Here is a 12,179-nt window from a genome sequence, read left to right on the forward strand (position 1 = left end):
CTTAAATATGGAGAGGTGATGAAATATAGAATCCCACACTGCATATACAATAATTACAGTAATAATTACATGATGAGCCCTCGTTATATATGTAACTATGTTTTGTTACATCAGAAATCTATGTCCAGAATCGTCTGCACAGCAGGAGAAGCCATTTGTACTGTATTACAGAATGTTTTGGAGATTTAATGACACAATAAATCAGCCAGTGTTGTATTTATTATCTCTGTGGATTCTTTAATACACAAATAATTGCGCCGCCCCTGTGCTTGGCCTAGCAGTGTTATTCTATGGGAAGCCATTCCCGGCACATTCAGGCGTTCCAGGTACTCGGTGTCTGCTGTTTCTCGTGTCTCAGGGAGGGACTTGGATAAATATGAACCTTGCAATTATACCAGGAACAGCTCTATCTAAATGGGAATCACATAAATACCAGACAGAACCGCATTATGCTGCAAGGAGTAGGACACGGAAAGGACAAGTCACTATTTAGCAACAGGTGATTAAAACTATTCCTGGCTATAGTAGAGAGGGGAGCTGTTCTACAGTGTAATCATCTGCACTAACTACTATACATGAATGGACATTTACCCTCACTTCTATACTCTTTACTCCTTTATGGATAGAACCAAATGTATGTATTTTATTCCAGGTCTGTCCTATTCATTGATATAAACTTTATCTCTCTTAATGGCATTGCACAACTACACAAGTGCAAATTAGCTGTCTGCATAAGGCCTTAGGGAGCAATGAACGGATGACAGAACTTGGGTGCTACCATTCATCAGTGAGCTACGTCACCTATTATTACATCACTAATATGTGTAATTAGCAATGTGCAATAAGGCACATTCCCCTCACAGTGACGGCATTATCAGGTTACTCCAGCAAGTTCAGTGACTGGGTGCCCGTAGCGAGCGTGGAGCGGGACCCCAGAGACTGGGTGGGGGATACTGAGGGTCTTACTCATTACTGCAGCAGCGCGGGGGTCATTGGAGGAGACCGCTGATTTGTGGCATTGCTTTGGCGAGTTTACATCTGATAGAACTCAAAGTTCTGCCAATCAGTGTGCCCACTTTCAAATTTGGTGCAGCTGGTAAGCCAATCAGGGTTTGTGGCGGGAAGTGGCAGCAGCATTGGCCTGTAAGCGGGAAGAGGCCATTCTGCAGTTGTTGGTGGAGGGAGAAGTTCAAGGAAGCAAGAAAACCAGCAGAGACCATGAAGTCAGAAGATGGTGAGGAGAAGCCAGAAGACTTCAGAGATGTGGTAGAGCATTGAGGACAATGGCTGTCAGTCAGGGGCAAACTGAGGACCCGCAGTGGTGTAAGCCTGCAGCCTCTCCCAATGAGCCAGGGGGGCACCTTTGGGCTCTGACTTGATCTGATCTTTAAAGCTGGGTACAAATCTTTGTGATCATTCTTTCGATGCGATGATTAGATCCACTACAGTCCCGACCACAGTGACGATATGAGCGTACACACCTATACAATCATACTGGTGTAGAGTCACAAGAATGGTGGGAGGTGCGTACACTATACACTGCACCTCTGGTCAGATCTGGACCGCCGAATCGGATGAATAATAAAAGGCGCAAACGTAAGATGTGATCCCTCAATACGACCAGTTTTCTTTTGACAATACATGGTGGAACAGGTGGTACTGTACACACACTTGTGATATCGCAGGAACGGGTTGAAATAGAAACAACGGCCCAACTTTTGTACAGGTGTGTACCCAGCGTAAGAAGTCCTACTAGAAGTCCTACTAGACCACTTGGGATTTGAGCCTATATCTGGCGGTAGGCCCACGGAGTATTTGGGCATTAGGCCCTGGCCGGTGCTCATTTGTCAGCGGCTGTGACACTGTAACGTAGCGCTTCACATGCAGACGCAGTCGCACACAGAACACAGACATGCCGCATATCACGTTAATTAGCAGAAGCTGTATGTGCGTTCTATCCGGCACTGCTGTGCGAACTAGACGCATTTGTAGGGAAAAGGTTGCATGAAAAGACACTCGGCGCTACCGACTCACGCCACGGCATGGCGCAACTAGGGCTGTTTAAGGCGCTAGGAGGCTAGATGTATATGGACACATCTGTATGTGTGTGTATATATATATATATATATATATATATAAATATGGGATACCCCGGCGTCTAAATACCAACGCGGGACTAAAGACAGGCGTCGAAATCCCAACGCTGGAATCTAGACAGACGGCTTCCCGAACGAAAGTAAACTTGCGGTGCCGGGATTTAGTCAGACGGCTTCCTGGTCGTCGGCATTTCATACCCAATATATATATATATAAAGACCTCAAACTAATTCAGCGTAAGAGAGTTAGGGCCTGATTCAGACCCACTCGCGAGCGGCTGTCCGCTCGCAAGTGGGTCGATGGTCTGCACTGAGCATGCGCACGATGGAGGGAGCTCCGTCGTGCGCATGCGCTAGACGCGACAGGCGAAGGACTTTCCTTCGCTCGTTGTGTCTGATCAAAGGGGGCGTGCTGTCGATGTTGATTGACAGCACGCCCCCTTTGGTGGGCGTGCCGGGGGCGTGCCTCCCTGCCGGGGGCGTTCCCAAGGGAACGCCTACCGTCAGAAGCCGGCCCACTGACATCACTAGTGATGTCAGTGGGAGTGATTTTGGCTCTGATAGAGCCAAAATCACTCCAGGGCCTTGCGGTTGAAAACCTCAACCGCAGGCTCCGGCTCGCAATGGCGATGGTCACGACCATCGCGGCCATCAAACTGCACGCTCGTATAGGCTGTGGGTGGTGACCCACAGCTATACGAGCGTCCAGGAGGACGCTCCAAAATTATGGAGGGCGGCCCTCATTCAGAGCGTGCGCTCTGCTCAGAGCGTGCGGCTCTGAATGAGGGCCTTAGCTTGGTCATTTAGAATCCTCTTGTGTATAACAATTATCCAGCTGAATCATATTACTTCTCATTAGAGGATTACAGCCGCTCGATCTCAGTATTAATCTTGCAGCCCATCTCCTGTGATTGCTTAATGGTTTATTATTCTGTTAACACAAAGTCACTTATAGATGTTATCACTTTTATGTGTTAGTGGGTTTCACAAGTCTCCAGTATAGTTAAAACAGATCCAGCCAGTCTCCTACATAGTAAATGGGCAGCGCCTCTGATCTGGGGTCCCACAGGAACAGTATTATTTGCCATCCAGCTTCTCACCCAACACCAGTAAAGCCGACTTGTGCCGATACTTTGCCTGGATGTGCACTTCACACACTGTACACTACACCAGCTACACTACACCAGCTACACTACACACTGTACACTACACCAGCTACACTACACACTGTACACTACACCAGCTACACTACACACTGTACACTACACCAGCTACACTACACCAGCTACACTACACACTGTACACTACACTACACCAGCTACACTACACACTGTACACTACACCAGCTACACTACACCAGCTACACTACACACTGTACACTACACCAGCTACACTACACACTGTACACTACACACTGTACAATACACCAGCTACACTACACACCGTACACTACACTACACACTGTACACTACACCAGCTACACTACACACTGTACAATACACCAGCTACACTACACACTGTACACTACACTACACCAGCTACACTACACACTGTACACTACACCAGCTACACTACACCAGCTACACTACACACTGTACACTACACCAGCTACACTACACACTGTACACTACACCAGCTACACTACACACTGTACACTACACCAGCTACACTACACCAGCTACACTACACACTGTACACTACACTACACCAGCTACACTACACACTGTACACTACACCAGCTACACTACACACTGTACACTACACCAGCTACACTACACACTGTACACTACACACTGTACAATACACCAGCTACACTACACACCGTACACTACACTACACACTGTACACTACACCAGCTACACTACACCAGCTACACTACACCAGCTACACTACACACTGTACACTACACCAGCTACACTACACACTGTACACTACACCAGCTACACTACACACTGTACACTACACCAGCTACACTACACCAGCTACACTACACACTGTACACTACACTACACCAGCTACACTACACACTGTACACTACACCAGCTACACTACACACTGTACACTACACCAGCTACACTACACACTGTACACTACACACTGTACAATACACCAGCTACACTACACACCGTACACTACACTACACACTGTACACTACACCAGCTACACTACACACTGTACAATACACCAGCTACACTACACACTGTACAATACACCAGCTACACTACACCAGCTACACTACACACTGTACACTACACCAGCTACACTACACCAGCTACACTACACACTGTACACTACACCAGCTACACTACACCAGCTACACTACACACTGTACACTACACCAGCTACACTACACACTGTACACTACACCAGCTACACTACACCAGCTACACTACACACTGTACACTACACCAGCTACACTACACCAGCTACACTACACACTGTACACTACACCAGCTACACTACACCAGCTACACTACACCAGCTACACTACACCAGCTACACTACACACTGTACACTACACCAGCTACACTACACACTGTACACTACACACTGTACAATACACCAGCTACACTACACACCGTACACTACACTACACACTGTACACTACACCAGCTACACTACACACTGTACACTACACCAGCTACACTACACACTGTACAATACACCAGCTACACTACACACTGTACAATACACCAGCTACACTACACACTGTACACTACACCAGCTACACTACACCAGCTACACTACACCAGCTACACTACACACTGTACACTACACCAGCTACACTACACCAGCTACACTACACACTGTACACTACACTACCCACTGTACACTACACCAGCTACACTACACCAGCTACACTACACACTGTACACTACACCAGCTACACTACACCAGCTACACTACACACTGTACACTACACACTGTACACTACACCAGCTACACTACACACTGTACACTACACCAGTAACACTACACACTGTACACTACACTACACACTGTACACTACACACTGTACACTACACCAGCTACACTACACCAGCTACACTACACACTGTACACTACACTACACACTGTACACTACACACTGTACACTACACCAGCTACACTACACACTGTACACTACACACTGTACACTACACCAGCTACACTACACACTGTACACTACACACTGTACACTACACCAGCCACACTACACACTGTACAATACACAAGCTACACTACACACTGTACACTACACCAGTTACACTGTACACTAAACCAGCTAAGCCCATAAGAGGCACTGAATGGTTGTTGGAAGACTGTCTCACTCCTCCGTCACAGTAGCCACCTTCCTTAGAAGTCATGCATTCCACCACTGTGTCAGTCGTGTTACTGCTGCCTTTCTCCACGCTGACACATAGCGCTATTATCAGAAGCTGGCTGAATGCCAGGCTAGAACGGTACCGGTGATGAAGGTATGCCGCCATGCTGACAGTATGGCTTCTGTGCTGCCACAGGATATAGATAATAATCTTCTGCTCATTTAATGGTTATAGCAATACACAACATGGATATACATCTCGTCACAGTTGGGGTTCAACTATGGGCTTAAGAGGGCATCGATTTGTCCCATGGTAAAGTCTAGGTGAAGCGATACCGCTCTAGCCTCTTACGCCACGGCCCAGTAACGCTGAGGCATTGTTGGCACTGTAAAGGCTACAGACCTGGCAGTCGTGGTTGTTCCGTCACTAGCCCCTAAAGTGGCCAAAAGAACATCATGAAAATTAACCAATACATTATTTACTTTTACCAGTAGAAAAATCTACTGAGACCACACTGGCCAGGTCTTGTCTGACTGAAGCTAGATGATCTTTATTTTAGCGATTATAAAATTAAATATCATAGAGCGCACAGTAGATCAGCGATTCCCAAACTCAGCCATTACAGTCCAGGTTTTAAGGATATTCTTGATTGAGCCCAGATAGTTAAATCAAATTGAATAAGGTGCTAATTAAGCCACCTGTGCTCAAGCATGGATATCAGGAAAACCTGCACTGTAATGGCGGAGTTTGGGTACCTCTGCAGTAGGTGATACGGTCTAGCATTTAAACGACGTGTACAATGGTTTCCATTACCTTTGGGCACAGGAAGGCTGTGGGGCTGGTACTAGTGAAATTTCCTGGACAGTAGAATCCAGTGGCGCACAGTCCTGTGGGTGAACTAAGACCAACACTGGCACAGAAATGCCCGGCATAACATGGCACACAGCTGTCCAGCGAGGAGCCACCTACAGATTACAAGTGGTCAGTGAAGTTCATCGGTTTCAGTCCACCTTATTGTCATTATACAACCAGGGCTCAGGGCTGGTATACGGGGTCTAGCGGCAAATACCTGCTCTCGTTCATCGTAAGCCCCTGGCATAAGCATCTTGTGAATACCCAGGCACAATTTCATACTATGTTAGGAGCAAATCAAACTGTGTTGCAATGTGAGGAGACGGGGACAGGACAGGAAAGCTGATTTTGTACGTAGTAAATACTGTAACTACTGGACAGCTTTCTATGTACTCTGTAATTAGGAACTAAGCTAGGACCTGCCCCTCCCCAACTATAAATCTCTATGTGCCTGTTACATCTGCCCCGCCCACGGCGCAGCATGGTGCTGCCAAGGTGCAACTCAGGGGCGTATCTACCCATTGGCCAGGATGGCACTCGCCAGGGGCGCCGACCAAAGGGGGGGCGCCGCCCGGCAGTGCCACCAGTAGCCAAGGGGTGGACAAGTCCCCCGGACCCACAAGTGTAGGGCAGACCGCAGTGATAGCGTTCTGCCCTACACAGTTTACAAACACACATCCGCCAGCGGCATCTGTGTGTTTGTAATAGCAGCCAGCTAATGAGAGTCAGACAGACTCTCATTGGCTGCTGCGTCATCCGCGGAGGGAGCAGGCTGGCGCTCACTAATGAGCTCCGTGTGCCGGCTCCCCCCGCAGCATGTGTTGGGAGAGTCGTCAAACATCATGACGTCTTTCCCATCCAGGAGAAGAGCAGCCGGGACCCAGAGCGTCAGGAGCGGTGATCAGGTAAGTTGAATTTTTTTTTGTTCTTTGTGTGTGTGTTTGTGTGTGTAAGCCTGGCACTAGGGGGGGGGGGCACTGAAATAGGGGGTGGCCGCTACTGGGGGCACTTTATGGGGGGGTTCCCGCTACTGGGATGCACTGTATAGGAGTGACCACTACTGGGGGCAATTTATGGGGGGGGCCACTACTGGGAGCACTGTACAGTGGGGGGACTACTACTGGGGTCTACTACTGGGGGGCACTGTATGGGGGGGACTACTACTGGGGGCACTGTATAGGGGGGCTACTACCCGGTGCACTGTATAGGGGGCTACTACCAGGGGCACTGTATAGGGGGGGCTACTACTAGGAGCAATGCAGCATAGGGGGATTACTACTGGGGGATTACTATTGGGGGCACTGCATAGGGGGGGGGGGGGGCAGTCCATTACATTGCCAGGGGCGCTTGGATCACTAGATACACCCCTGGTGCAAATTGCTCCATTTTAATTTACTGCTATCTCTGAAGCAGGAAACCATATCCACCATTACCAGAGGCACCGCATGTATAGATCCTGCTCATCTACATTACTCCAGGCAGGATTCACTGACCTGTTGTGGTTTTCAAAGTGCCGACAGGGCAGGGCTTGGGATTCCGTGTTCCTTCAGGGCAGTAATGGCCAGCAGGACATGGACCATTGAGCGGGAAGAGAGTAGTCTTCTGGGGGATGGTGTCGGCTGCTTCCCCTTCACAGTAGTAGCCGGCAGAGCACAGCCCTGTGCAGAGAGAGGGGGAGACTGTAATTGTGACTCACATTACATAGAAGCCGGTCAGATACACCATCCATGGGGTCATAGTGGTTCTATAAAGATACAGATGTTAGGGGCGATCTACACATAATTCTCACCACACCCCACTCACATAATGATTTAGTGCAATTAAGTTTAGAATAGTGCTGGTCCCTTTTCTCCACCCCTCCCCTTACAGTATGTATTGTAGCTGCGTACCCTACCATGGGAGCAATCCAATTAGGTGCGAGATTGTTTCATGAAACTCACACACTTCGCACGAATATTCACTCCCGAGACGCGCAATCCAATTAGAAATAACTCGCGCTACTCGATGGGAGGGTTCGTGAATTTTCTATAGCATGCGACTTGGGAGAAGGGTATGAAAAACCATACTGGACCCCAAAAAAGTGATAATTTCCTTGGCAGAATTATATAGAAAGCTGCTAGTGGGCGTAAGAAAAGTACTTAAATGGTGTCAAATGGCTGATTTGTGTTTTTGTTTTGTTTCATTTAAAAAAAATAAATAAAATTACGCTTAATCTCAAACAAATTAATTAAAAAATGCAAAAAAGGTACAAAAACAGTGTGATTTTGTGGTAATTTGAGGCCACTTTCAATTTTTTTCAAAAAAATAAATAAAAATAAATAAAAAAACAATTATTTTTCATTTAAAAAAATAAATATTTACATTAAATTTGGGGTGTCTAAACTAATGAAAATGTTTAATTGGGGGTAATTTGAGTCCATTTTTTTTTAACACCTAAAAATGACATGTAATTATTGGGCCAATTAAGCTTAGTGAAAACTTCTAAATGCCTAATTAGTAATTAAGGGGCTGTCTAAGGGGTTCTGCACCCTGACATTTATACCTTACAATAAAGATTTGCCCTACCATGCACACAAAAAAAAAAAACGTGGGTTCGCGGTGCGAGTTTGCAGTATACATTAGGGGTGAGCGGGTTCGGATTTCTGAAATCCGAACCCCCCCGAGCCCCCCCGATCCGAGTCCGATCCGAGGCAGGCTCGACTTTTCCCGCCTGACTCGGATCTGAAATCGAGGCAAAACGTCATCATCCCGCCTTCCGAGTCTCGCGGGTTTTGGATCCTATATAAGGTACCCGCGTCGGCGCCATTTTCTCACTCGGCTGTGGACAGTGAAGAGGGAGGGTGGGAGTTAGGGCTGTGTAGTGTAGTGTAGTGTAGTGCTGCTGTTGTCCACTACTTCAAAGTCCATAGGGGCTGGCTGTGTTGTGCTGTGCTGCTGTTGTTAATAGGGGCTGTGTCCACTACTTCAAAGTCCATAGGGGCTGGCTGGACTGTGTTGTGCAGTCAGTTCTCCATAGGGGCTGTGTCCACTCCAAAGTCCTGTGCAGTGTCCCAGTCCTAAAGGGGTGCTGTAGTGTTGTCCAGGGGGTGCTCTGTCCATCAGGGGTGCTCCCCCCAAGTGCTAAAAAAATAATATCTTTTCTGTGTTTGTTGATGCACGTGCGGCTACTGCGCACACAATTCACAAAGTAGTGCCAAGCGTGCGCCTGTGTCATAAGTAAAGGGCCGGCTGGCTTGACCGTTAAGGGTGCTGTAACCCCTGAAAGTACACTCCAGTCCAAACCAAAAAATTAAAATAATTTTCTGTGTTTGTGAATTGTGTGCGCAGTAGCCGCACGTGCATCAACAAAGTAGTGCCAAGCGTGCGCCTGTGTCATAAGTAAAGGGCCGGCTGGCTTGACCGTTAAAGGGTGCTGTAACCCCCAAAGTACACTCCAAAACAAAAAAATATATATTTTCTGTGTTTGTGACTTATGTGCACTGTGGCTGCACGTGCATCAACAAAGGAACAGCGCCAAGCGTGCGCCTGTGTCCCATAAGTAAAGAGCCGGCTGGCTCATTTCTTAAAGGGTGGTGTAACCCACAAAGTGCACTACTCTCCAGCAAAAATAAAAAAATATTTTCTGTGTTTGTGTGCGCTTTAGCCGCACGTATATATCAATATAACATAAATGGAGGACCAAACTTTCTCCGATAAAAATAAAATAGGGAAAGATCAAGATCCACTTCCTCCTAGTGCTATTGCTGCTGCTGGGAGTTGTTCATCATCCCAGAGAGGAAGTAGGAACATCACTACTTTTACTAAACAATTGACCCTCCAACAGTCCCTAGCGATGAGGATGAAGTACGACAGCAGTCATCCTGAAGCAAAACGTATAACTGAGGCCTTGACTGCTATGTTGGTGTTAGACGTGCGTCCGGTATCCGCCATTAGTGCAGTGGGATTTAGACAATTGATGGAGGTAGTGTGTCCTTGGTTCCAAATCCCGTCTAGATTCCACCTGCATCCTCAAAGCAGCAGCGACAAGCGTGCGTCTGTCTGTTAAAGGGTGGTGACACCCTCAAAGTGTGCTACACAAACAATTAAAATATTGTTCTTTTTTTTTCTGTCTTTGTGAAATGTGTGGGCTGTAGCCGCACCTGCATCCTTAAAGTAGCAGCGACAAGCGTGCGTCTGTCTGTTAAAGGGTGGTGACACCCTCAAAGTGTGCTACACAAACAATTAAAATATTGTTCTTTTTTTTTCGGTCTTTGTGAAATGTGTGGGCTGTATCCGCACTTGCATCCTCAAAGCAGCAGCGACAAGCGTGCGTCTGTCAGTTAAAGGGTGGTGTAACCCTGAAAGTGCGCTCCACAAACAATAAAAATATTCTTTTTTTTTTTCTGTCTTTGTGAATTGTGTGGGCTGTAGCCGCACTTGCATCCTCAAAGCAGCAGCGACAAGCGTGCGTCTGTCTGTTAAAGGATTACATCGGTGACAGCATCCAAGTAGGCATGTCAGACAGTCCGTACCTGTACTGGCAGGAAAAAGAAGCAATTTGGAGGTCCCTGTACAAACTGGCTCTATTTTACCTGAGTTGCCCCCCCTCCAGTGTGTACTCCGAAAGAGTGTTTAGTGCAGCCGGGAACCTTGTCAGCGAAAGGCGTAGGAGGTTGCTTCCACAAAATGTGGAGAAGATGATGTTCATAAAATTAATTATCAACTCTTCCAGGGAGACCAGCCTCCAGAACGTACAGATTGACCTGTGGTTCCAGCAGGGACGAATTAATACTCTGTGAGGATGATGATGTACACACTGAAGAGGGTGAGGAATCGGTGGATGAGGAGGATGAGGATGACATCTTGCCTCCGTAGAGCCAGTTTGTGCAGGGACAGATTAATTGCCAGCTTGTTTTGTGGGGGCCCAGACGAACCAATCATTTCAGCCACAGTTGTGTGGCAGACCCTGGCGCTGAAATGATTGGTTTGTTAAAGTGTGCATGTCCTGTTTATACAACATAAGGGTGGGTGGGAGGGCCCAAGGACAATTCCATCTTGCACCTCTTTTTTTTCTTTGCAGTATGTACAGTTTGGGGCCTAGTTTTTCAATGCCATCCTGTCTGCCACTGCAGTTTCACGCCTAGATGGGTCACGTGTTTGTGCCGCCCACTCGTGTCGCTTAGCATAGTCATCCAGCTACCTCGGTACAACCTTTTGGACATAAAAACACTATTGTGAGGTGTGAGGTGTTCAGAATAGACTGGAAATTAAGGTTATTGAGGTTAATAATAGCATAGAAGCAGAAAAACCTACAAATTCTGTGATTTTAGCCGTTTTTATGCTTTTTTTCAAAAAAATACAGATCCAAAACACAAAACCCAGAACCCAAAACACGGAAGGGTGGTTTTGGCAAAACCAATCCAGATCCAAAACACGAAGAAAGATCCAGATCCAAAACCAAAACACAAAACACGAAAAGTGGCCGGTGCACACCCCTAGTATACATATACTATTTACACAAGTGAAGCTAAATGAGCTATTTCGCAGTACGTGGGGGAGAATTTTGTGTAACTGACTTTGGAAGATAATATGAGCTCCCTATTGGCCCTATAGTGTAAAGTGCCATGGATGCTTCCTTTCTCCAGTCAGGTTTGTATGCATGCAAGATATGCGTAGCCCACCCCATGCCTATACATACCCCACCCCATGACTTTGCGTAACCCACCCCATGACTATGCTTACCCAGAATGAGGGTCACCACAGGAATACCAGGCTCTCCAGTTACCCTGTGCCCTCCATATCTGTACCCAGTATAAGGGTCACCAAAGACATACCAGGGTCTCCAGTTACTCTGTGCCCTCCATATCTGTACCCAGTATGAGGGTCACCACAGGCATACCAGGCTCTCCAGTTACCCTGTGCCTTCCATGCTTGTACCCATTTGGCC

General features: G+C 47.2%; 1 protein-coding gene across 1 annotated transcript in view; it reads right to left on the bottom strand.

Moving 5' to 3' along the window:
- The window catches only part of LOC148513469 (uncharacterized), a 466,228-nt gene that overhangs the window by 219,755 nt on the left and 234,294 nt on the right, over positions 1–12,179 (bottom strand). The window contains exons 64-65 of the mRNA XM_088481822.1: positions 7,747–7,911; positions 6,215–6,366 (exon numbers count right to left, since the gene is read on the bottom strand). Of these exons, the coding sequence (XP_088337948.1) occupies positions 6,215–6,366; positions 7,747–7,911 (317 nt within the window). The remainder of the gene's footprint in view (positions 1–6,214; positions 6,367–7,746; positions 7,912–12,179) is intronic.

Source organism: Taudactylus pleione, unplaced genomic scaffold (assembly GCF_031769625.1).
Source record: "Taudactylus pleione unplaced genomic scaffold, aTauple2 ptg000278l, whole genome shotgun sequence".
Taxonomy (NCBI): domain Eukaryota; kingdom Metazoa; phylum Chordata; class Amphibia; order Anura; family Myobatrachidae; genus Taudactylus; species Taudactylus pleione.